The sequence below is a fragment of the Numenius arquata genome, unplaced genomic scaffold (assembly GCF_964106895.1).
Source record: "Numenius arquata unplaced genomic scaffold, bNumArq3.hap1.1 HAP1_SCAFFOLD_40, whole genome shotgun sequence".
NCBI lineage: Eukaryota > Metazoa > Chordata > Aves > Charadriiformes > Scolopacidae > Numenius > Numenius arquata.
Genome location: NW_027415062.1, coordinates 549,092 through 575,598, shown reverse-complemented (window position 1 = coordinate 575,598; position 26,507 = coordinate 549,092). Strand labels below are relative to the sequence as shown.

The 26,507-nt window shown below is 55.5% G+C and overlaps 1 protein-coding gene across 1 annotated transcript; it reads right to left on the bottom strand.

The window, feature by feature from the left end:
* Positions 1-1,300: 1,300 nt before the first annotated feature.
* On the bottom strand, positions 1,301-6,848 carry LOC141478362 (elongin-A-like). The gene is made up of 11 exons (XM_074167445.1): positions 6,745-6,848; positions 6,230-6,416; positions 4,879-4,982; positions 4,086-4,497; positions 3,709-3,823; positions 3,186-3,335; positions 2,861-2,955; positions 2,403-2,577; positions 2,084-2,195; positions 1,647-1,795; positions 1,301-1,362 (listed from the first exon to the last, which is right to left on the bottom strand). The coding sequence occupies exons 1-11, from the start codon at positions 6,846-6,848 to the stop codon at positions 1,301-1,303; spliced, it is 1,665 nt and encodes a 554-aa protein (XP_074023546.1).
* Positions 6,849-26,507: the final 19,659 nt, after the last annotated feature.

The following is a 26,507-nucleotide window of genomic DNA, read 5'->3' as shown; positions in this document are numbered from 1 at the left end:
CGTTTGATTGAGACGCTGGCTCTGCTGCCTGGAATCCAGCCTGCAGCGGGGTTAGCAGGCTGCAGAAGGATCCTTACTTCCCCCCAACCCCGGTCAAGTGGCTTCAGATTCAAAGACTCAAACCCTTCCTTCTTCCAAAGAGGGGGCAGAGGAAAACGTACAGGGAAGAGACACGATTTAAGCACCAGCTTCCAAACTGGAAAGAAATCCTTCCCGGTTCCACACAGAAAACGAGAGAAAAGGGTTCCTTCTTTCCACCTAAAGAGGCAAACCGATGCCTTCGTTGATATCGTAGAGTCCCAGATACCAGGTTGGAAGGGACCTCAAGGGTCACTGGCCCAACCTTTGGATGCGAGGGTGATCTGGCTGCGACATCTGTCACCCCGTGGATCGCCAGGGTTGATTCGGCTGGTCTGGCTGGCGAGGGGGGTGTCCCCTCTCCACTCCATGGGCGTCCCTCCCAAAAATGCACGCTGGGTCAAAGGGGACGACCTTCCCCGATAGAGACGCGCCATTCATCAGTCAAGGGTACAGGGAAGCTTTGCTCCCCCGCGAGAACCTCCAAACCATTGATACTTAAAAAGTGCTTTGAACAACAGAGGCAGACAAAGTCCCCTCTCCAAAAAAGTCAAAATCTGACTTGCTGCACAGTAAGATTTCTCCCAAAACCCCTCGGAGTTTTCTTCCGGTAGCCAGCAGAAGACAACAGGAGCAGAGAACAAGTCCCCACTGGCTCTTGCCATCCCTGCACAGCAACGTAAGCATCTGTACGAGATCTACGGTAACAGCAGAGAGAAGGGCGAGAGACGAGATTTCATGAACGTACACGAGGAGAGAGCAAAGCCTCGGGACGTGATGCACTTGCCAAAGGATCGATGAGCAGACGGGCCACCGGTCTGACCTGTCCCAGAGAGTCCAGGTACCAGCTCACGAGGAAAGAGTCCCGCGAGACCCAGTGTCCACTCAGACACAGGGATTCCTGCCAGCTCCAGGCACAGAGAGGCCGGCCCTCGTACTGCATTGCGAGGGGGGAGACTACGGGAGGAGATATGGGGCAAAATATCAAGTAAAACCATCTTATAATTTATTAAGAGGTTAAAAAGTCAATATTCTCAGGATCTTCCACTCTCCGCTGGTGCGAAGACTTGACATGTTCTCGGGAGATGCTGTACACCCTTCTTTTGACAGATGACAAAGCTGCAGCCTCCCGAGAGTCCAAAGAAAAGGGCTTTTGGGGGACCTTCTCCTCCATCAGTGCCACGCGTCCCCAAGAGGGAAAGTCCCGGGTCTGGGCTGCAGCTTATCTCTGAGAGCACCTCTTTTTGAAGTCTTTGACAGACTGTGCCATCAAGGGTGCAATTTCTGCAACAGAGAAAGAAAAAAGAAAACACAAATCAATCCCAAAGCCCCTCCCATGAAAGCAGCAGCCACAGAGGAGGGGAGCAGAGAGCAGTTCCAAGCTGCAGCCCTGGCAAAGCAGACCCAAGGCAGGCGTGAGCGTTGGAACAGCCTTTATCCTCTCCTTGGGGAGAGGAGAGAGGCCACCAACATCCCCCCTCCTGCAGAGCTGGCAGAAGCAGCAGATTCCTGCGTTTGTGAAGGAGGAGCTCAGGGAGACTCAGGGTCGTTCCGGGGTTTGTACTTACTCTTCGCTGGTGGTTTCCTGGGGTCCCAGGAGGAGAAGGTGCTGGCTGAGGATGGGACAGAGCGGGCACTGCTGGTGCTGGGCCCGTCACAGGACTTCTCACTCACACGAGGGTGGCATTCAGTGGATGCGCACAGGACTGGTTTTGTTCTGAAAAAGAGACGGGACAGGCGTTTCAGGAAAGGATTCGCTGTGGTTTGATGCAATTCTTCAGGTACAAGCCACGTGTGTTAACAGCAGCATGGCTGAGACCACACGGCACCAGCAGGGACCAGGACCTCCAGGCTTCCCAGCAAGACAGAGGCCATTACAGTTACAGGTTTCCCTGGAAAAGGGCCTCCCGAGGACACAGTGTCCCTTCCTGCCAGGACACGGCGCCTGCAGGAATGCCGAGGAGAAGAGGCCCTGAACAGCAAGCGCTCCTTGAGAAACACTCACTTGCTCTTCTCTGGCACAAGAGCTCCTCCAGTCCCAAACATCTCCTGTCTCCGTCGTACGTCCCGAGGGGCCTTTGGCGGGGAGGCCAGAAGCATGGTTTTGGCTGCTTGACCTGTAGGAGGCCAAAGGGAAACATTGCTGAGATGCAGCTGATGATAAATGGGGCTCCTCAGTTCCTGTCTTAGTAGAGAACAGAGAGTTAAGCAGCTCCTAAATTGGACCGGAGTTAAACCAGCCACTCGGGAAGACTTTCCCCACACAAAGACGTCCCCTCGGCAGCATTCCCAGAGCCCTCTCCCATCGTTCAGCCCTTCCTTACCTTTGTTGGCCTGAGCTGAGCCGATCTTCTGGGCTAACTTGAGCAGCCGCTGCTCCCGTGCCTCCTGGAGGCGGAGGTACATCTCCCGCCAGGACTCGGACTCTTGGGGCTCCTCGTTCTTAAAGTCTCGGAGACATCGGTTGCGCCAGAGCCGTTCTGTATCTTCAACGAGGACCTGAAACAAACCCACCCGTGAGCTGGGATCCCCCTGGACACCTTCACTCCCCTCTCCCTCGGCACGGGCTGGCGCCAGCGGCACTGGAACAGCAGCGAGGGCAAGGCAGCTTTGGGAGCAACGTGCAGCAAGAGAGGGGCAGATGCCGACTCCAGGAACTCCGGACTAGCAAAAGCCACCTCTGGCTGCAAAGGGCGCTGTGCTTGACTATTCATCTATCGCAGATGAGGACAGAAGGTCCCTCCCGCGTGTCACCAGCCCTTCCCCAGGCCCAGGCACTCACATGGTGACGTTCCTCGGCGCCACAAAGCTGCTCTCGGACAGTGCATCTGTCCAACGCTGGCTCCAGCCCAGGGACACCACCCGCTTCACAGATCGCTAGAGAGAAGCAAGATGCAGAGCATTTATCCTGCCCCTTCCTCACCAAGGAAAAAGGCTCGACTCCTTGAATGCAGTGGAAACCGCTGCAGCCGCTGCACAAGAGGAGGGGAAGGAGAAAGGAACCGTGGGTGCCGTAGCTCTGGTGGGTCATCAGGCACCAGTGTCTCCAAGTGCCTGCGCAGGGCTCCATTTACCACTATTTCCAGTGCTTGAGGAACGGTACTTACAGTCAATGCTGTTGGTGACGACTGGGACGCACAGCTGAGAAGGAGTCCTTGGGACTCGGGCAGTTTTAAGGCCTGAAAACACGGGCGTCTTTGAATACAGCCGGCGGCCTGTGAAGCCCCCTTCGATCTCTTCAGCTGCTGAGTAAACCGCTGTGAAGTGGAAGACTCGGGGTGAGAAGGGAACAGAGCAAAGAAGAGCCCAGCCTGAGGAATGGCACAGGAGACACAAATCAGAGTCCCCCAGAAGCAACGCCAAGGGCCGAGGCTTCTCTCTGAGACCCACAACCCGGTTCAGGAAGGGCAAGGCCAAAGCCCGAGCCTCCAGAAGGGTCAGCAAAGGCTCTTCCTCGTTTCTGCCAGAGCACGTGGGAGAGAAGCCGCCGCTTGGCTGAAACCCGGGCTCTGGGCACCAAGAGGCGGGAGAGCGGACGCCAACGGGAAGATTTGAACGCAGCCACCATCCACTCCCTCTCACAAAGAGTGGCTGCAGCCCATTTCAGCCCAATTTGCCTGCCCAACATACCTCTCCTTTTCTTCTGGGAGCAGGGAACGGACTCAGCAGCAGGAAGAGGGCTGCAGCTGGCCTGGAGCGGCGGCAGGGGGATCTCCGGGAGCTTTATGTCCACATCGAGAAGTATCTGGAAAGAGACGATGGTCATGCAAGTTACATACCCGTAACATGGATATGAGGCACCTTTTCAGCATCGTAAAAGGCTGCTAAGATTATAAAAACGCTTTCTGAAGGGGAAAGCGTTTCAAAGTTGAGCAACAAGACTCGGCAGGCAAGGTTTTACAGAGCCAGCACCTCTAAGGGGAAAACAAAGAAGCCCCAGAGGGCAGAGGACCGAGAGCAGCTGGTCCCGCATCCTTGGTTCACTTGCAGACCCTTCAGAACCTTACCCTCTTTGGTTTAGGAGCCTCTGGTGGCTCCTGCTCTGCCCTTTTCTCATTGCTGCGCTTGCGGCTGGGGCTTTGGCGACTGGAGCAGGAGCTGTCGACGCTGGGGTGGCACAGCAAATGGGCGCTGTGCCGTTGCTCTTCCTCCCCAGCCGACACAGAGGCTTTGACCGCTCGCTTCTTTTTCTTTTTCTGGGGCTGGTCATAGGTGAGGTACTCCTCAAAGGACATGGTGGGGGGTTTAAAGTCCTCTTCCTCTTCATCCTCCCCCAGAATGGAGGAAAAGCCTGTCGATTTTTTGGACGCGTCGGTGTATTTGCGCTTCCTCTGTGACGTCTCCAGGCTCAGCTTGGTCTTTTCCACTTTGCCTCTTTCGGAGTCCCGACTTTTTTCCTTCTCAGCTTGTTTGTTTTCTCTGAAGGGATAAAAACCCCAAAATCGTTAGATTAAAACATGGGCAGCAAGCAGATTGCATCTCTTGCTTTATTAAAGGCCCTTTGCTGGCCTTGAAAGGCCTTTGAAAGCTGTTAATCGCTTCATCAAAACGCAGATTCTTGGCAGTCGGTCCCTACGTTCACCCAAAACTGCGGCCACCAGCAGCCCAACGCTCCGTGGCCAGCAGAGGCAGGAATTTCTGCCAAAGCGAGGCACAAACCCCATCCAGAGTCAGCACGCTTGTCTCACGAGCCTTCCCAGAGCCTCCCCTTTTATTACCTCCGGTCAGAGAAGTTTCTCCTCCCCACGGCAAAACCAGAACAAAGCTTCTCCATCAAGATCACCAACCAGCTTCACTCACCTCAGTGCCTCTTGGCACAGCCGCTCCAGCTTCTGCCACGCAGCCTGGAAATTCGCCTCAAAGTCTGCGTCCGGCTCCGTCACAGTGTTCCCAAGAGGCGTCTCCTTCAGGAGAGAGCCCGGACGTCAGTTCATCTTGGCAAGACACGCGGCATCCTCACCTCTGCTCAACTTCCCACAGGGTGAATAAAGTTAACCCCCTGCCCGTCCCCGCCAGGTAGAAATAAACCCCCTCGATCTAACGGCAAAGATACCCCAAATCATAAATTATGTTTTCAGCAGCCATTGTAGCGTTTACTAGCGTTCTGTAAATCAAAGATGAGTTAACTCTGCCTTAGACAAACATTAATTGTTTGTAGCCATAACCCAAGTTAGTATTTACCATGACCGCGGGTAAGTTCGATGACAGAAGACTTCACTAATAATCGTCAGGATTATTACTTCTGATAACTAATAAACTATCAAGCTAGTAAACTAATAATCTAATAAGATATTAAACTAGTAATCTAAACTAATATTAGTTCTAATAATAATTCTAATAATGTAATGCCGATTCCGTTAGCGTCAGGAATGGCTCCGACTCTCAGGTCTCGGTCAAGGGTGAAGCTTGGTGAGGAGCTGAGGACGAGCGAGTGTCCTCCGAGGCTTCCCCCTGACACGCTCCTTGGCGCTGCCTTTTATCTCTAGAACCGCATCACAATCGCGCCTGTGAGACGGGGCTGGAGCAGGCGGCCGAGGGAACAGGCCCCATTCCCGGGGAGGCAGCTTTGCCGGGGCAAAGACTTATCCCGGGACTTGACAGACACCCGGGAAGCGGCAGAGATTTCACAGCTCTTACCCCAAGGACGTCCAGCGCGACGGGCACCTCAGGCAGCCTCTCCAGAGCTTCTGTTCACCAGAAACCACTGCCCCATCGCCATTATATTTAGGAGTTCGTTGCCATGACCAAAGTCCTTCTGGTTTGCTTTGGAAGAGCGAAACACTGATCCCAACAGTAACGGTGTGTTTTATGAACCGGAGCTGTGTGTCCAGGTTGCCACCCCGCTGCCTTGCCCCCTCCTCCCAGCGCAAATGGCCCAGGGAGCAGGAGGAGCAGCTTCCCTCACTCCTGTGGCCAGTGACGAGCTGTCACTGGGGCCAGGAGCAGGGGATTCAACATTCCGCACCCCAAAAAGCTCTGGGCTGCAGGCACAGGAACCCCCGCGGCTCCGGGGAGATGGGTGTCAGAGCAGAGCTCCAACCCGACAAGGGCAGGAGGGAGACGGGGAGGCAAATCCTGCTCTGGGGCACCTTTGAGATGCCAGGGAAGGAACTGCCCTCTGCTAACGATTTCCTAACAGCGGGCACCTCGCCAGCAGCTGGATGGAGTGCGGCGCCTGCGCTCGGGAGGAGCAGCCCCCTACACCCCCCCAGGCCCGTGGGTCGGCATCGTACTTGGTGGGGTACTCCAGCTCCCCCGTCGGACCCCGGTTCAGGCTGAACGTCTGCTCCGGTTCCCTGGCCGTGTCATCAAAGGACATGTGAGGAATGTTCCTGAACCTGGGAAGAGAGGGAGGAAGCCCAGGAAGGGGTTATTAACACACAGGGCAGCTCGTCGGTTCCCTCCCAGCCATTCCCACTACCCCCATTGCTCTCAACAATGAGAAACGGGATTTGCTCTGTCTTCTACGGGTGAAAATACCAACCGGTGCTGCCCCAAACGCTCCCCACAACAAGGGGAAGAGCCGCTGAAGAGCCAGTGCCTGCGGGCGCCCGGCTCCTCGCTCTCGGCTGCAGCCTCAGCACAGGGACCTGGAATCACCCCATTCCCACAGCACTCGGGCTCCCAACCTCCCCAGGGGAGCTGGGCTTCAGGGCGCCTCCTCACACTTCCAACAACCCCAGCCACCGGGCCACATCCCACACCCTTTCCTTCCAGAGCTCCAGGTCCTCAGACACCAAGCACAGCACAGCCTTTTGACCTCTTCCCATGTCGTACATTAACTCCTGTTAAAAACATTCCCTTATTCGCTTCCCAGCAGACCTCATCCTGCCCTCACCACCGAACCACAGCCCCAGGGAGGCCCCGTCCACCTCTGCTGCCCCACCACATTCCTTCTTGTCTCCGGCTTTGGCTGCTGCTGACACTTCCAAGTGCTGAGAGAGCTGGCAGATGTTATCGCTGGGCCACTCTCTATCATCTTTGAAAGGTCATGGAGAACAGGAGAGGTGCCTGAAGACTGGAGGAAGGCCAACATCACTCCAGTCTTCAAAAAGGGCAAGAAGGAGGACACCGGGAACTACAGACCACTTAGTCTCACCTCCATCCCTGGGAAGGTAATGGAGAGACTCATTCTAGATGTCTTCTCCAAACAAGTTGAAGAGCAGGGGGTTATTGGAAGTGGGCAACATGGGTTTACCAAGGGTAAATCACGTTTGACCAATCTGATAGCTTTCTACGATGCTATAACTGGTTGGCTGGATGAGGGGAGGGCAGCAGATGTCATCTACCTTGACTTCAGCAAGGCTTTTGACACTGTCTCCCGTAACATCCTCGTTGGGAAACTAAGGAAGCGTGGGCTGGATGAGGGGACAGTGAGGTGGATTGAGAACTGGCTGTGTGACAGGACCCAAAGGGTAATGATTAATGGAGCAGGTTCAAGCTGGAGGCTTCTAACCAGTGGTGTCCCCCAGGGGTCAATACTTGGTCCAGTCCTGTTCAACATACTCATCAGCGACCTGGACGAGGGGACGGAGCGTATCCTCAGCAAGCTTGCTGATGATACCAAACTGGGAGGGGTGGCTGACACCCCGGAGGGCCATGCTGCCATCCAGCAAGACCTGGACAGGCTGGAGAGCTGGGCAAGGAAGAACCTCATGAGGTTCAACAGGGAAAAGTGTAGGGTCCTGCACCTGGGGAAGAAGAATGTCAGACACCAATACAGGTTGGGTGTGGACCTGCTGGAGACAAGTTCCAAAGAGAAAGATCTGGGGGTCCTGGTAGCCAGCAAAATGACAATGAGCAAGCAGTGTGCTCTTGTGGCCAGGAAGGCCAACGGAATCTTGGGCTGCCTAGGGAAGAGTGTGGCCAGTAGGTGGAGGGAAGTCATTCTCCCCCTCTACTCTGCACTGGTGAGGCCACAACTGGAATACTGCATCCAGTTCTGGGCTCCCCAATTCAAGAGGGACAGGGAACTACTGGAAAGAGTCCAGCGAAGGGCAACGAGGATGATTCAAGGATTGGAGCATCTCCCTTGTGATGAAAGGCTCATTCACCAGGACCACCCCACAGGCCCAAAAATGGGTCATGGAGTTAACAAATTGGTAAGTCTCCGTGACACCCAGTGGGATCCTGGGGCTGGGATGGTGACATCACCAACAAAATGCAATAAATGAAGAGAGGGAAAAGCCTTTATTTTTGGCAGGTGTGCGAGGAGGGTGCAGGAGCTCGTCTCCATCTCCCAGTCGCTCTCCTTTGTCTCTCTTCTTGCCCTCCCTCCAGGAGAAGCATCCGTGTCCCCGGCCCAAAGCAGGCCATGTCCCTCCGCAGCCTTGTCCCTGTCCCTGCCGGCTCCTCTCCCTCCCATCCAGCCTGGCACCTCTGCTCTGTCTTCCTTGGGAGAGCACGCCTGGCCCTGGCCATGGCTCAGGGGTGGCAGGGGGGGCCAGGAGTCCAGGGGCTCCCGAAGGGACAGGAGAGACAGGCTGTCATCACGGGACAGTTGGTGGCTCTGGGGCTGGGGGGGCTGGCTTTCTGGGGGGTGCAGGGACGACAGGGAGCTGCCAGTGCTGAGGGGTGGCAACGATGGGAGGGAGGGCCGGGGGCCTTGGAGGTCTGGGGGGGACAAGGGGCACATGGAGCTCTCCCTGCTGGGATGGGCTGTTGTTGGCAGGGAGGGCAGGGAGCGCTCCCAGTCACCAGCACAGGCCCGCCATGCAGGGAAAAATGGCCCCGCCGGTGGGTCGGTGTCGGTGCCCGGGGCCTTTCAAACAGCCCGGGGGGGATGGAGCCTCAGGTGGGACTTTCTGGTGGTCTGGTGGGACTTGTCCTCATGGGGGTGTTTCTCATGAGGATCTTCTCAAACAATCTGGAAATGAAGAAGAAAGGCATATTTAAATCCTTTTTTTAGAAATCCTTTAGATCCAGCTTTGTTATTTCCTACTTGTGTGAATTCCTGGTCTGTTTGGCCACGAAATGATACCGTTCTGGACGTCGGTGGTTAAAGAAGATGGATTTTTTGGCATTTAAAATAGGAGAATTAATTGGTCGATCACTTCAAATGAGGTGAAATTAAAACTGGAGGCATTTTGCTGGCTGTGAGGGACTGGAGTGTGCAAGCCTCGGGCCACAAAACTCAATGGAACTTGAGTTTGTCCTGGGCAAAAAGGGGAAACCTGAGGCTTTTGCACAAGGACGGGCCGCTCTGAACCTCACGGCTCCGGGGAAGGTCTCCCTGACTCCAAAAATACAGATTCGTTTGGGTTGAAAATCAAATGAAACCACCAAGGAGCCCTGGGGCAAGGGCAATCCAGCAAGGGCAATCCTCCAGCTGCCCTCCCCCTCTGCCCCCCGCACTGGGTTGTTTTTTGAGCTCAAAGGAGGCATTTGGGGACGAAAAAGGGAGGGCTGACCTTCCGCACTCACCTCAGGGCAAGTCCCAGCACACGGAGGTCCCGGGATCCCCAGAGGAGCCGCAGGCGCTGTGGGGATGAAGTTGGTGATGCCCCGGCGTGGGCTTGTCTTTGGTCATAAAACGCGGCCTCTTCTTCTGGTGGCAAATGGCCTGCAAAATGGGCAAAAACTAACTTGAAATGTCTCAAAAAGGCAAATAAATAAGATTTTTTTGCCATGGATTTCACGCGGCTTATCAGCCCAGGTAAAGTCTGAGCACTAAACACTCAAAAAACCAATGGGAAAACGGGGTGCAAAGCCACAACTTGCAAGAAAACATGTATTATTTCTACTGTCCCAAGTGGAAAAGCACTTTCCTCCACAAAATCTATCAATGGGGCTGAAAAGGTGCAATTCCGACGCACTGAAGCCACACAGCAACCTTGCTTCCCCACCCACAAAAAATTAAAATAATATCTATTTCTGCGAACGAAATCCCTGTTTCCTGGCAAGGAACGTTTGAGCAGATGGATTTGTCGAGGAAACAAACCCCCCCCAGCAGTTTTTTTACCTCGCCTTTGGCTTTTTCCTCCTCATCCCGGACTCTCTTGACCCTTTTCTGCATGAGGCGAGGTCGGGTGCAGCCAAAACGGATCTTCTTCTTGTGGCTGTAGTAATATTCAACGCACTGGGCCACGGTTTTTGTCTGGATCTATGGGGAGAAATCCAGGGATATTAAAGACTCCCTTGTCATTACAAATGAGGGCAATGATGTCTTCTCCCGCTGGGTTTTTAGCAGGAAGAAGGGTCCTAAGGACAGGATTCCAACGGGGGATTGAAAATAGGGCTTTCTGGGTTAAAAGCCTCCCCGCTAACGAGCTCCGGCCCGCTCCAACGGCTTTACCTCCTTCTGGATGAGGCGAAAATTCTTCTTATGTATGTAAAAAGCCTCTTTAAAGAGCTGCTGTTCCCGCCGGGTCCAAGTGTCTGAGCCTTGGGATAAACAGCCACGGGCAAATTATTAGAAGAGGCATTTCCCTGCCTCAAAAAGCCCCACAAATAGATTAAAACTACTATTTTCCCCACCCAAAACTCACATTTTAAAGGATAAATCCCAAAGCCAAGGGATCTGTTCTCCTCCCATTTACCTGCATAATGGTAATCAGCCAAGGGGTGGCATTCGGGTCTCCGGGGGGGCCCAGAGCGCAGCATTTCCAGAGCTTCCTGCCAGATTTAATGGGAAAAAAAGACATCAGTTCCTTTGGCAGAGGAGGAAAAAGGGCAAAAAAAGGAAAAAGGGAAATTCCATTCTCGCAACTGTCCCAGAATCCAAACAAGCTCCAATGGATGCACCGGGACGGGCTCTGTCACCCCACCAGACCTTTACGCTGCCACAGGCAGCACCCGGCGCCTTGAGCAAAGAGATTCCGGCCCCTGGAAGAGCCAACTCAGAGCAACTCCCAGCTCAAACCAGTCACAAAGCGGGTTCTTCAGGGGGAAGCGCTGCTCCCTACCGCAACGTTGCCCCGAGCCTCGTGCAGGCAATGCAGAGCCAGCTCCGCGTTCAGCCCTGCCCCGGCTCTGCTGCTGGAAGAGGCCATCTTCAGCAGCTTTGAAACTACAAAGGCAAGAAAAAACACCAACGAGTCAGGTTTTCCTCCAAAAAGGAGAAAAGATGCCACAGGAGATGGATGGGAAATGGAGGAAGGGCAGAAAACAGACCGGAAACCAGAAAAGGCCCAGAAAAAAGGCCCATATTCCAACTATTGCCACAGGAAGAGCAGCTTTTGGAGCGGGATCTCCAGAGAGAAACTCCTCCCTGGCTGCAGATGAGGTGGGACCGCCAAAACCCCCCCCACTTTCTCATGGAAGATGCTCCCGAGAGCACCATCGGTTCTTATTTACCCACTTTCCTCCCAAAAATTAGCCATCTCCTTCCCTCGAACGCTACGGGGCCAAGACAAGACGGGAGAGAACCCAAACGCCCTATCAAGTAACTCTGAGAAAGTGGAATTTTCCCGATTCCCCAAAGAAAAGGTTTAAGACAAACCTTTCTCCTGCGTCTCGGGGTTGGATTCAATGTCACCCCACGGCTTCCAGACAAGGGAGGCTCGCTCTTCTTCCTCCTCTTCCAAGAGGGATCTGTCCCGCAGGGCAGGCAGCTCCGCCTGAAACTGCTCCCCGACATTGATGCGGCTGAAAGGGGGAGGAAGAGGAGGGTGAGGAAGGCATGTGGGGAACGGATACGGTGCAACAAACGCTTCAAAAGAGGGAAAACGTGGTGAGTTGGGGCAAAACCGGTCCCTATTGCCCAGCAAAACATCACTCAGTCTTCCGCCACCAACTTCCACCGCCCTTTCCCACCCCCAGCGTTACCCTTCGGCCACTGGAGGCTTTTTCGGCCCCATCGGGAAGGAAAATTTGGGTTTTTCCCCAAAAAAACAGTCCAACTGGTGAGTATCACTCTCCACAGCGGTAGGAAGCTGCCACAGCCACGGCCAGCGAGCGACCACCGCGTCGGAATGTTGTGTGGAACGCGGGAGGCCGGCAACGGCCTGTGACGTCAGCAAAACCAGTGCTTTACTGGGACAGCACTTGGCATTTTGGGGCGTTTCTGGCCAATATGGAGTACCCTCCACCCAAAAACACGCTGTGGAGAAGGGGCCAAGTGACACCCATCCCCAACCCCGGTTCCCTCCTCCCGTTTTCCCAACATTAGTCCTCATTCCAATGGCTGAACGTGGATTTTTGCCTCATCCTCCATCAAAAAAACCAAAAATCCTGGATGTTCTGCCCAAGAAATCTAACAAAACCACACTGGGGATAAAACTCATTCTACAGACCGTCCTTTAACCTTCCTTGCCCTCCTCCTCCTCCACACACACCACTCCATCCCCCACAAAATTTCCCTCTTCTCAGGGAAATCATGGCTCTGGAGATGGACCCTCCGGCTACCACTTCACCCCTGCGGCTGCCCCGGGGCAGAAGGCGGGGATTGAGCCAGTTGGGGCTTTTCCAGAAGCAAAAGGAGCAAAGCGAAACCCCGGGGGCCGTTTCCATCCCTCCTCCCCCAATCCCCAGGGAAAAATCCCCTCCTTCATCTGTTTTCAGCTTTTTTAGGAGGCAAAAGCAGAGCCGGGGCCTGGGGGCTCAAATCCTCGGCTCCCAGGAACTCCAGGTGGTAAAACCAGTCAGCAGAAGCCGAGCCCAGTAGGGAAACTGGGATGAGTGGGCGGCTGCGTCCCAGACATGCCCATGGTTTGGGTCCAACCACCACCTCTTTTTAATGCTTGGATTCAGTTTTGAACCCCAAACTCGTACCATAAAAACCAGGCGGTGGCTTTAGGAGGAGCTCCAACTGCTCCCTGTCAACACCCGGGTTTCCACCGTGGTCACTGATCCCCCAGGAAGGGGGACAATGTTTGAATTAAGGAATTCTCTGGCAGAAAATGGCTCCAAATGGGTGGAGTTGCTCCATTTAAGGACAGCCGGCTGGATTCCTTTCCAGTTCTCCTGAGAACAAGAGCTGGGGAGAAGAAACCCCCCCGCCAGCTTTTGTGTGGCCAGAGAGAGAGCTCAAAGGAATAAAAGTCATTTCCCAAATCGTCTTGAAATCCTTCAAATCTCCTCCTCAAAGCCCAAGGATTTCCCCAGCTTTTGCATCCCCCTTGACACTTCCCACCTCCCCTTTTCTTTTCCTGCAGCTCCAGGTGATTAACGGGGGACGTATTTCCAATCAATTCCTCCCACGGACCCTGCAACCTTTGCCAAAGTCTCACCAAAACAAAGGCCTTTTGCCTAAATACACTCAAAGCACAAAAAATTGCCACCCACCTGCTTCCCGGCTGCTGTCGTCACCGGGACCGAGACGGGACCCACCCTCACCTCCCCCCAAAAGCATCTCGGGCTTTTGAGGGACAATTTCCATCTCCTGCTGCCTCCAGCCACAGTTTCTGGGCACAAACAAGGGCAGGAGGGGGTTTTCTGGAATCAGCCAAGTCAAAGACATCCAAACTTTGCTGGTCCATGGGGGCTGCCCAGCCAAGGAGATGTCCCTTAATTATATCCACTGGCAACTTCTATTATCATCAGAAGGTTGATCAGACTTGGTCCATAGACCCCAGCTCCAGCGTCACCACCCCAACGGGCTCCAGTCTGTGAGACTCGCACAGGCTCAGCTGAGAAAATGATGGCTCCAAAGGAAATGTAGCTCCAGGAGACAGAGCTCCACGGCCTGAGCGCAGCACTAACCAGAAGCTTTACTGACTCAACCGCTGCTTTTCTACCCAAACGCTGCTCATCTCCAGGGAGAGAAAGCTGCTTTAGCCACTTCTCCTCCAAAGCCCTCACAGGGCTAAAGCCACACAGTCAGGAGCACCCCTCTGCACAGAGACACAGCCAGCAGAAAGGCAATCCTTTGGGAAATCCATCGGGACACCCATTCCAGCAGAAAAGAGAATCCTTACCAGGCTGGTGGCAAAACTCCCCACGTCTCTGGGCCAGGGGGACGTCACCAACGCGTCCGCACCTCTGAGGGTTGGGGTCCACCACAAGGCTGGTTTCCATTCTGTCACATCCTCGGAGCTAAAACTGTCGGCAGGAGCTGCCTCATCCGGGGACTCGGAACCACCCGGGCACCTGACCTGCAGAACACAAGTACCTCTCAAGAGACCTTGATGTCCTGCATTAACACACCAGCACGCTCTTGAGATCACACAACCACACAATGGTCACAGTTGGAAGGCACCTTAAAGCCCCTCCAGTCCCACCCCCTGCCCTGGGCAGGGACACCTCCCACCACACCAGGCTGCTCCAAGACCCCTCCAACCCGGCCTGGAACCCCTCCAGGTATGGGGCAGCCACAGCTTCTCGGGGAAACCTGGGCCAGGCTCTCACCACCCCCCCAGCAAACCATTTCCTCCCCACATCTCATCTCAATCTCCCCTCTTCCAGTGGCAAACCCTTCCCCCTCCTCCCAGGGCTCCCCTCCCTCATCCAGAGTCCCTCCCCAGCTTTCCTAGAGCCCCTTTAGGGACTGGAAGGGCCACAAAAGGTCTCCCTGGAGCCTTCCCTTCTCCAGGCTGAACCCCCAACTCTCTTAGCCTGTCCTCACAGCAGAGGGGCTCCAGCCCTCCCAGCATCTCCGTGGCCTCCTCTGGCCCACACTCCACATTGTTGGCTCCTGTGGAGCTTCTCACCCACCAACACCCCCACATCCTTCTCCTCAGGGCTGCTCTCCAGCCATTCTCCACCCAGCCTGGATTTGTACCTTGCACCTTGCACTTGGCCTGGTGGAACTTCAGGAGGGTCACAGGAGCCACCTCCATCCTGCCCATGTCCCTCTGGCTCTGGGCAGAGGGTGGAGAAGCAGGACAACTGGCGGACTCATCACACAGGACTGCGGGAGAGCTGATCCCACCTCGCTGAGGAGCTGCTGGGACCATCCCAGAGGCAAAAGGGGCTCAGTCTCTCCTGCATCTTCAGGGATAACGTTCCTCAAAGCCCAGGAAGAAACAGGGCCTGACCAGCACGGGGGAAAGGAGACCCCACGGGGCAGGGGACGGGGGGACAACGACAGGACAAACACAGTCATTCCTCGGAACAGAGCGCCTTCCTCGGCACTCTTGCTCAGAAACGTGGTTTCTGGAGGAACTGGGTGTTTCACGGAAGGTTTTTACCCTCTTCCGCCACCAGCACCTCGCGGTGGGACTCTCTCGGTGACAGGAGGTCGAGGTGACAGGGACAGTCCAGCGCAGGGAGCACTTTGGGGCCCTGAGCTCTGTGCAAAACCCCAAAACTCGCTTTTTGAAGGTTGTTGGCCCTGCTGTGAGGGAAAGTTTGAAAATATTTTTTAAAAATGAAGCCACAAGAAATAGAACGAAAGACGTCGAGTGAAGGAAACGTCTCCTGGCGACATTAAGCTGCAAACGGCGTTGGTGGTTTCATCCTCCTGGCTTGGTTTCCTCTTGGCAACTTCATCCTCAAAACCACCTTTCTCCCTCTCCCCAGGGCCAGGCTCAAAAGGAGCACCCAAGGGCCGCAGCACCCAAGGGCCGGAGATTGCTCCCACACCCAAGGGGACAGGTTTTCACAGCACAGGGCGTGGTGGCACTGCTTTGGGGGTGCTCACAGAACAGGGGGCGGGGGGGCATCGGTGACCCCCTTTTTCCCCCCATCCAGGTTCTCTGCATGGAATCCATCTGCGTCGACCCCGCCACCATCGAGGGGAACATCAAGGTGAGACCCTGGGGGGGGCAGAAGCGACACCGAGGTGAGAACCTTGAGGCAGGGGCCCCCCCAAAAATCGTGCCCACCCCCCCAAAAAACCCGTGCAGACACCCTCTTCCCAGCAAGTGAAGCTCAACCCACATCGAGGGGGACACGGGGGTCTCCCCTCGGGGACAGCGGGGGGGGCAGGACATGTCTGTGAGGTGGGACCAAGCAGGGACAGGCTGGGGGGGGGGAACAGGGAGGGGGGTGGGAGGGGTGGGGACAGGGGCGGGGCTGAGGCCACACCCACCCAGCAGGTCAGGAAGGGGTGGCTAAGAGAAAAGGGGTGGGGCTAAGAAAGGAGGCCACACCCAGCAGGGTCACCCCAGGGAAGGGCAGGGCTAGGGGGAAGGGGGAGGGGCTCTGGGAGGCCACGCCCACAGACTCAGGGAGGAGGTGGAGCTAAAGGACAAGGCCACGCCCACCAGTGGGAGTCACCCCTAGAAGGGTGGGGGTAGGAAAAAGGGGTGGGGCTTAGGGAGGTCACACCCACCACTCACACAAGGGAGGGGCTGGGCTATGGGCAGGGGCGGAGCCACAGGGAAGGGGTGGGGCGACGGGAGGTCACACCCATAGGGAACACCCTGGGGGGCGGTGCTAAGGGAACAAGCCACACCCCCAAGGGCTACTACAGGCAGGGACAGAGGGGCGTGGCTAAGGGGGAAGGGGTGGAACTGAAGGGAAGGGGCGTGGCTAAGGGAGGAAGCCACACCCTCAGGTGAGACAGGGACACAAAGGGGTGGAGCCAGGGGAAACAAGCCACGCCCACAGGGCCTCCTGCAAGAGGCAGGGCTAAGGCAGTGAGCCCCGCCCACAAGAGCTGGAAGGCCACACCCACAAAGGGGTGAGGCTAAGGGGGAAGGCCACACCCACAAAGGGGTGGGGCTAACAGGGCCAAGACACAGCCCCAGCAGCCCCCATCATTTCAAGGGAGGGCGTGGCCAGGGGTTGCCCCACCCCATGGCAGTGCCCACCCTGTCTGCCCCCAAAAAAGGGGACAACCTCCCCAAAAAGGGGACTGTCCCCTCCCCGGGTGTGCCTCCCAAAACAGGGTCACCACCCTCAAAAAGGGGGCTGCCCCCCCCCAAGCGCTGTTGCCTCCCGGGGAACCAGGGTACGAGGGGGAGGCAGTGAACACCCACAGGTAAGGGAGGAGCCCAAAAAAAAACCCCCAAAAGAGGGGACAGATCTCATTAAACCCCCCTGAAATTGGGGGGGTGGTAGATTTTGGGGAACCTCCCCATTTTGCCAATGGGAAGTTCCCATTTTGCCCCATAGAATGTTGACATCAGCCGCCCCCCTTGCCAAAGCCCTGGTCACCGTCCCCAAGCATTATTGGGGGTGGGGGGCATTAATTTTGGGGGCTTCCAGGGGGGTCCATCAGGGTGATGGGGGTGATCTCCAGGTACCTACAAGGGGGATGAGGAGGGTGTGTGTGTGAGGTGGTGACCCGCTACCCTCCAGCACCTTTTGGGGGGTACCTGCACACCCTGGGCCCATGACAGACCCCTCAATTCACTTGGTTTGGGTGTGTGGGGGTTGGGGTGTGAGAGTGTGTGTGTGGGGGGGGGGGGAGGTGTGTTTATCAGTGGTTTTCAGGTGTTTTTTCTCTGCAGTGCAGTATAAACGGCCCGGACGGGGCGGGCGCTGCTCTGTGCGCACCGGGAATGGGAAGGGGGGGGGGGGGGGCACCACAAAAACACCCATTTTCCCAACCCCCTCACCCCAAAAACCACTAATTCTCTCACCCCCCACCCCAAAACACACTTCCTCACCCAAAAAGACCCCTCTCCCAACTCTTCCATCCCCCAAAAAACCCTCTCCCACCCCAAACTCCCCTCTCTCCCAACCCAGACAGCCCAAAACCCCCCACATTCTCCCACCCCCACCAAAAAAATCTCTCCCAAACCCCCCCACCCCCAAAGAACACCCCTCCTCCCAAACCTGCACCCCCAAAACTCCTCCCATCCCAAACTCCCCTTACCAGCTCAAAAAACCCAACCCTAAACCCCCACTCTCCCAAACCCTTCTCCCAAACCCCCCCAAACCCACCCTCAACACCCCCCATCCCAAAAGACCCTCTCCCACCCCAAACCCCAGCTCACTTCTTCTTCACAAGCTCTTCCCTCTTCCATCACCAGCTTCTTGATAGCCCCAAAAACCTCCTGTCACTCCCTGGAAGGGAAGGGCTCTGGTGGTGAGCACGGGGTCAGCACAGGTGCTTTAAATCTCTTCTTTTGGTAAAACTGGTTATTTGGGGGAGTTTTTATTTTGTTTCTAATGGTTCAAGCCAAGCGGTGTGGCCATTTTGTGGCCCTGAGGGGAAAGGGGGCAGGGGCGCCTTTCCCGCCTTTTTCACCACCTGAGGGGAGCCCTCGCAGGAGAGAGGGGGCGGGGTGAGTGCAGCCGCTGGCCCAATGGCGGCTTGAAGAGGGGGCGGTGGGCGGGATGAGAGCGTTGGGCGGGCCAATGGGCAGCGGTGTTTTCCAGGGTGGGTGGTGCCGCCGTGAGCGCATGGGCAGAAGGGGAGGGCGCGCAGGCGGCTCCCTAAGGGCAGCTGGTGTGGGCGGTGCTGCCGGGGGGTTTTAAGGGGTCCCGGGGGGGTTTGTGGCCTCTGTAGAAGAGGGGAAAAGGGAGGAAAGGATGTGGGAGAGGGCAATGGGGATGATCTCGTCGTGGTTTGAGCTTGCCGGTTGCTTCTTTTTCCTCAGAAGGGCTGTGAGAAATGTCCCCGAGGAAGCGCTGCAGAGTGTCGGGTGTCTCTCAGGTGAGGGGCTGCCCCCCCTCCGTGTCCACTCTCCCCTTTCTCACCCTTTTCATTCCGCATTTTCCCCATAGGAGCCACCACTGCCCCCCTTCCCCAAGCTTATTGCCCCGATATCCAGGCAATTCCCTCCCCTTTTTCCCCATAGATATCTTGAAGGAAGTCATTTGGGAATACAGAGATGCCTACTGGGAGATGGTCAGGTGGGTGGGCAGGACCCTGCAGCAGGTGAGGGGGGAGGCAAAGAGGGGCGTGTGGGGGGTATTTTCTGGGGTTTAAGGCCCCCTGTTAGATTAACCCTTTGTGCCTTACAGGTCTTTTGCCTGCCACCCCCTCCCCCCACCCCGGTGACTGTCACTGGGTCAGGGAGCGCAGGCACCCCCCAAAATGTGCTGGGGGGAGGGGGTCAGGGCTGCTGGAGCCCCTCTGCTGTGAGGACAGGCTGAGAGAGTTGGGGGGGTTGAGCCCAGAGAAGGGAAGGCTCCGGGGAGACCTTTCTGCCCCTTCCAGTCCCTAAAGGGTGGGGCTCCAGGAAAGCTGGGGGGGGACTCTGGATGAGGGAGGGGAACCGTGGGAGGAGGGGAAAGGGTTTGCCACTGGAAGAGGGGAGATTGAGATGAGATGTGGGGAGGAAATGGTTTGCTGGGGGGGTGGTGAGAGCCTGGCCCAGGTTGCCCCGAGAAGCTGTGGCTGCCCCATCCCTGGAGGGGTTCCAGGCCGGGTTGGAGGGGTCTTGGAGCAGCCTGGTGTGGTGGGAGGTGTCCCTGCCCAGGGCAGGGGGTGGGACTGGAGGGGCTTTAAGGTGCCTTCCAACTGTGACCATTGTGTGGTTGTGTGATCTCAAGAGCGTGCTGGTGTGTTAATGCAGGACATCAAGGTCTCTTGAGAGGTACTTGTGTTCTGCAGGTCAGGTGCCCGGGTGGTTCCGAGTCCCCGGATGAGGCAGCTCCTGCCGACAGTTTTAGCTCCGAGGATGTGACAGAATGGAAACCATCCTTGTGGTGGACCCCAACCCTCAGAGGTGCGGACGCGTTGGTGACGTCCCCCTGGCCCAGAGACGTGGGGAGTTTTGCCACCAGCCTGGTAAGGATTCTCTTTTCTGCTGGAATGGGTGTCCCGATGGATTTCCCAAAGGATTGCCTTTCTGCTGGCTGTGTCTCTGTGCAGAGGGGTGCTCCTGACTGTGTGGCTTTAGCCCTGTGAGGGCTTTGGAGGAGAAGTGGCTAAAGCAGCTTTCTCTCCCTGGAGATGAGCAGCGTTTGGGTAGAAAAGCAGCGGTTGAGTCAGTAAAGCTTCTGGTTAGTGCTGCGCTCAGGCCGTGGAGCTCTGTCTCCTGGAGCTACATTTCCTTTGGAGCCATCATTTTCTCAGCTGAGCCTGTGCGAGTCTCACAGACTGGAGCCCGTTGGGGTGGTGACGGTGGAGCTGGGGTCGATGGACCAAGTCTGATCAACGTTCTGATGATAATAGAAGTTGCCAGTCGATATAATTAAGGGACATCTCCTTGGCTGGGCAGCCCCCATGGACCAGCAATTTTGGATGTATTTGACATGGCTGATGGCAGAAAACCCCCTCCTGCCCTTGTTTGTGCCCAGAAACTGTGGCTGGAGGCAGCAGGAGATGGAAATTGTCCCTCAAAAGCCCGAGATGCTTTTGGGGGGAGGTGAGGGTGGGTCCCATCTCGGTCCCGGTGACGACAGCAGCCGGGAAGCAGGTGGGTGGCAATTTTTTGTGCTTTGAGTGTATTTAGGCAAAAGGCCTTTGTTTTGGTGAGACTTTGGCAAAGGTTGCAGGGGCCGTGGGATTGATTGGAAATACGTCCCCTGTTAATCACCTGGAGCTGCAGGAAAAGAAAAGGGGAGGTGGGAAGTGTCAAGGGGGATGCAAAAGCTGGGGAAATCCTTGGGCTTTGAGGAGGAGATTTGAAGGATTTCAAGACAATTTGGGAAATGACTTTTATTCCTTTGAGCTCTCTCTCTGGCCACACAAAAGCTGGCGGGGGGGTTTCTTCTCCCCAGCTCTTGTTCTCAGGAGAACTGGAAAGGAATCCAGCCGGCTGTCCTTAAATGGAGCAACTCCACCCATTTGGAGCCATTTTCTGCGAGAGAATTCCTAAATTCAAACATTGTCCCCCTTCCTGGGGGATCAGTGACCACGGTGGAAACCCGGGTGTTGACAGGGAGCAGTTGGAGCTCCTCCTAAAGCCACCACCTGGTTTTTATGGTACGAGTTTGGGGTTCAAAACTGAATCCAATCATTAAAAAGAGGTGGTGGTTGGACCCAAACCATGGGCATGTCTGGGACGCAGCCGCCCACTCATCCCAGTTTCCCTACTGGGCTCGGCTTCTGCTGACTGGTTTTACCACCTGGAGTTCCTGGGAGCCGAGGATTTGAGCCCCCAGGCCCCGGCTCTCCTTTTGCCTCCTAAAAAAGCTGAAAACAGATGAAGGAGGGGATTTTTCCCTGGGGATTGGGGGAGGAGGGATGGAAATGGCCCCCAGGGTTTCGCTTTGCTCCTTTTGCTTCTAGAAAAGCCCCAAATGGCTCAATCCCCGGCTTCTGGCCCGGGGCAGCCGCAGGGGTGAAGTGGTAGCCGGAGGGTCCATCTCCAGAGCCATGATTTCCTTCAGAAGAGGGAAATTTTGTGGGGGATGTAGTGGTGTGTGACAAGGAGGAGGGCAAGGAAGGTTAAAGGACGGTCTGTAGAATGAGTTTTATCCCTAGTGTGGTTTTGTTAGATTTTTTGGGCAGAACATCCAGGATTTCTGTTTTTTTTTGATGGAGGATGAGGCAAAAATCCACGTTCAGCCATTGGAATGAGGGCAAACGCTGGGAAAACGGGAGGAGGGAACTGGGGTTGGGGATGAGTGTCACTTGGCCCCTTCTCCACAGCGTGTTTTTGGGTGGAGGGTACCCCATATTGGCCAGAAACGCCCCAAAATGCCAAGTGCTGTCCCAGTAAAGCACTGGTTTTGCTGACGTCACAGGGCGTTGCCGGCCTCCCGCGTTCCACACAACATTCCGACGCGGTGGTCGCTCGCTGGCCGTGGCTGTGGCAGCTTCCTACCACTGTGGAGAGTGATACTCACCAGTTGGACTGTTTTTTTGGGGGAAAAACCCAAATTTTCCTGCCCAATGGGGCCCAAAAAGCCTCCAGTGGCCGAAGGGTAACGCTGGGGGTGGGAAGGGGCGGTGGAAGTTGGTGGCGGAAGACTGAGTGATGTTTTGCTGGGAAACAGGGACCGGTTTTGCCCCAACTCATCACGTTTTCCCTCTTCTAAAGCGTTTGTTGCACCGTATCCATTCCCGACGTGCCTTCCTCACCCTCCTCTTCCTCCTTTCAGCCGCATCAATGTCGGGGACCAGTTTCAGGCGGAGCTGCCTGCCCTGCGGATCAGATTCCTCTTGGGACAGGAGGAAGAAGAGCGAGCCTCCCTTGTCTGGAAGCCGTGGGGTGACATTGAATCCAACCCCGAGATGCAGGAGAAAGGTTTGTCTTAAACCTTTTCTTTGGGGAAAGGGGCAAATTCCACCTTCTCAGAGTTACTTGATAGGGCCTTTGGGTTCTCTCCCGTCTTGTCTTGGCCTCGTAGCGTTGGAAGGAAGGAGATGGCTCGTTTTTGGGAGGAAAGTGGCTAGATAAGAGCCGATGGTGCTGTCGGGAGCATCTTCCATGAGAAAGTGGGGGGGGTTTTGGCGGTCCCAGCTCATCTGCAGCCAGGGAGGAGTTTCTCTCTGGAGATCCCGCTCCAAAAGCTGCTCTTCCTGTGGCAATAGTTGGAATATGGGCCTTTTTTCTGTGCGTTTTGTGGTTTCCGTTCTGTTTTCTGCCCTTCCTCCATTTCCCATCCATCTCCTGTGGCATCTTTCCTCCTTTTTGGAGGAAAACCTTAATCGTTGGTGTTTTTTCTTGCCTTTGTAGTTTCAAAGCTGCTGAAGATGGCCTCTTCCAGCGGCAGAGCCGGGGCAGGGCTGAACGCGGAGCTGGCTCTGTATTGCCTGCACGAGGCTCGGGGCAACGTTGCGGTAGGGAGCAGCGCTTCCCCCTGAAGAACCCGCTTTGTGACTGGTTTGAGCTGGGAGTTGCTCTGAGTTGGCTCTTCCAGGGGCCGGAATCTCTTTGCTCAAGGCGCCGGGTGCTGCCTGTGGCAGCGTAAAGGTCTGGTGGGGTGACAGAGCCCGTCCCGGTGCATCCATTGGAGCTTGTTTGGATTCTGGGACAGTTGCGAGAATGGAATTTCTCTTTTTTCTTTTTTTTGCCCTTTTTCCTCCTCTGCCAGAGGAACTGAAGTCCTTTTTTCCCATTAAATCTGGCAGGAAGCTCTGGAAATGCTGCGCTCTGGGCCCCCCCGGAGACCCGAATCCCACCCCTTGGCTGATTACCATTACGCAGGTAAATGGGAGGAGAACAGATCCCTTGGCTTTGGGATTTATCCTTTAAAATGTGAGTTTTGGGTGGGGAAAACAGTAGTTTTAATCCATTTGTGGGGCTTTTTGAGGCAGGGAAATGCGTCTTCTAATAATTTGCCTGTGGCTGTTTATCCCAAGGCTCAGACATTTGGACCCAGCGGGAACAGCAGCTCTTTAAAGAGGCTTTTTACATACATAAGAAGACTTTTGGCCTCATCCAGAAGGAGGTAAAGCCGTTGGAGCGGGCCGGAGCTCGTTAGCGGGGAGGCTTTTAACCCAGAAAGCCCTATTTTCAATCCCCCCTTGGAATCCTGTCCTTAGGACCCTTCTTCCTGCTCAAAACCCAGCGGGAGAAGACATCATTGCCCTCCTTTGTAATGACAAGGGAGTCTTTAATATCCCTGGATTTCTGCCCATAGATCCAGAGGCAAACCGTGGCCCAGTGTGTTGACTCTTGTTACTTCTGGAGGAAGACAGTGCGATTTGGGTGCACCTGACCTCGCCTGCTGGAGAAAAGGGTCAAGAGAGTCCGGGATGAGGTGGAAAAAGCCAAAGGCGAGGTAAAAAAGCTGCTGGGGGGGTTTGTTTCCTCGACGAATCCATCTGCTCAAACGTTCCTTGCCAGGAAAGAGGGATTTGCTTCACGGAAATAGCTATTATTTTAATTTTTGGTGGGCGGGGGAAGGGGGTGGCTGTGTGGCTTCAGTGCGTGGGAATTGCACCTTTTCAGCCCCTTTGATAGATTTTGTGGAGGAAAGTGCTTTTCCGCTTGGGACAGTGGAAATAATACAGTTTTTCTTGCACCCCGTTGTGGCTTTGCACCCCGTTTTCCCATTGGTTTTTTGGCTGTTTAGACTTTACCCGGGCTGATAAACCGCGTGAAATCCATGGCCAAAAAATCTTATTTTTCTACCTTTTTGAGCCATTTCAAGTTATTTTGTCCCTGGTTTGCAGGCCGTCTGCCACCAGAAGAAGAGGCCCCGTGCGACCCCCAAAGACAAGCCCACGCCGGGGCGTCACCACCCGCAGCCCCACAGCGCCTGCGGCTCCTCCGGGGATGCCGGGACCTCCCTGTGCTGGGACTTGCCCTGAGGTGAGTGCGGAAGGTCAGCCCTCCCTTTTTCTTCCCCAAATGCCTCCTTTGGGTTCAGAAAAGCACCCTGGGGTGGGGGGGGGGGGGCGCGGGGGCCGAAGGGAAGGGCAGCTGGAGGCTTGCCCTTGCCCAGGTGCCTCTTGGTGGTTTTATTTGACTTTCAACCCCCAACATTCTGTCTTTTTGGAGTCGGGGAGACCTTCCCCGGAGCCGTGAGGTTCAGAGCGGCCCCTCCTTGTGCAAAAGCCTCAGGTTTGCCCTTTTTGCCCAGGACAAACTCAAGTTCCATTGAGTTTTGTGGCCCGAGGCTTGCCCACTCCAGTCCCTCACAGCCAGCAAAATGCCTCCAGTTTTAATTGGACCTCATTTGAAGTGATCGCCCAATTAATTCTCCTAATTTAACCCCCCCCAAAATCCATCCTCTTTAACCACCAGCATCCAGACCGGTGTCGTTTCTATGAAGCTGGGTCTAATGGATTTCTAGAGGAAGGACTTAAAAATCCCTTTTTCCTTTGTTCTGCTCCCTTGTCCCTAAGGGCAGTTTCCCACGGGGTCCTATTTCCTAACTCCTTGAAGAGCTGGAAGTTTGCTTTCTTAAAATGTGGCGTCCTAACTGTGCTTCTCGTGGGCTTCCAACTTGTGAAGAGAGTGAACTGCACTAGAGCATGATGACTGCAGCCCATGGACTAGGGGATTGGGGGATGGAAAGGGCTCCCGGGGTTTCGCTTTGCTCCTTTTGCTTCTAGAAAAGGCCCAAATGGCTCAATCCCCGCCTTCTGTCCCGGGGCAGCCGCAGGGGTGAAGTGGTAGCCGGAGGGTCCATCTCCAGAGCCCTGATTTCCCTGAGAAGGGGGAAATTTTGTGGGGGATGGAGTGGTGTGTGAGGAGGAGGAGGGCAAGGAAGGCTAAAGGAGGGTCTTGGCGGAAAGATTTTTATCCCCAGCGTGGTTTTGTCAGATTTTTTGGGCAGAACCTCCAGGATTTTGGGGTTCTTTTGATGGAGGATGAGGCAAAAATCCACGTTGAGCCGTGGGAATGAGGGCGACCCCTGGGAAAAGGGGAGGAGGGAACTGGGGGTGGGGGTGGGTGTCGCTCGGCCCCTTCTCCACAGCGTGTTTTTGGGTGGAGGGTCCCCCATATGGGCCAGAAACCCCCCCAAACGCCCAGTGCTGTCCCAGTAAAGCACTGGTTTTGCTGACGTCACAGGCCGTTGCCGGCCTCCCGCGTTCCACACAACATTCCGAGGCGGCGGTCGCTCGCTGGCCGTGGCTGTGGCAGCTTCCTACCGCTGTGGAGAGTGACATTCAGCAGTTGGATTGTTTTTTTGGGGAAACCCCCAAATTGTCCTGCCCGATGGGGCCCAAAATGCCTCCAGTGGCCGAAGGGTAACGCTGGGGGTGGGAAGGGGCGGTGGAAGTTGGTGGCGGAAGACTGAGTGATGTTTTGCTGGGAAATAGGGACCGGTTTTACCCCACCTCACCACGTTTTCCCTCTTTTTTAGCGTTTGTTGCGCCGTATCCATTCCCGACGTGCCTTCCTCCCCCTCCTCTTCCTCCCCCTTTCAGCCGCATCAGTGTCGGGGAGCAGTTGCAGGCGGAGCTGCCTGCCCTGCGGGACAGATCCCTCTTGGAAGAGGAGGACGAAGGAGCCTCCCTGGTTTGGAAGCCCTGGGGTGACACGGAAAGCAACCCCGAGCCGCAGAAGAAAGGTTCCTCTTCAGGCTTTTCTTGTGGGAAAGGGGCAAATTCCCCCTTTTCAGAGTTACTTGATAGGGCGTTTGGGTTCTCTCCCGTCTTGTCTTGGCCCCGTAGCGTTGGAGGGAAGGAGATGGCTCGTTTTTGGGAGGAAAGTGGCTAGATAAGAGCCGATGGTGCTCTCGGGAGCATCTTCCATGAGAAAGGGGGGGTTTGGCGGTCCCAGCTCATCTGCAGCCAGGGAGGAGTTTCTCTCTGGAGATCCCACTCCCAAAGCTCTTGAAAGAGCCTTTTTTTTGTCCATCAGAAGACTTTTGGCCTCATCCAGAAGGAGGTAAAGCCGTTGGAGCGGGGCGGAGCTGGTTAGCGGGGAGGCTTTTAACCCAGAAAGCCCTATTTTCAATCCCCCCTTGGAATCCTGTCCTTAGGACCCTTCTTCCTGCTGACAACCCAGCGGGAGAAGACATCATTGCCCTCCTTTGTAATGACAAGGGAGTCTTTAATATCCCTGGATTTCTCCCCCTAGATCCAGAGGCAAACCGTGGCCCAGTGTGTTGACTCTTGTTACTTCTGGAGGAAGACAGTGCGATTTGGGTGCACCTGACCTCGCCTGCTGGAGAAAAGGGTCAAGAGAGTCCGGGATGAGGTGGAAAAAGCCAAAGGCGAGGTAAAAAAGCTGCTGGGGGGGTTGTTTCATTACCCAATGTCATAGAGGGGGATGTGATGTCCTAGAGGGAGGGTTGTGATGTCATAGAGGGTTTTATGATGTCATACAGGGAGGGTTATGACGTCACAGGTTGGGGTTGTG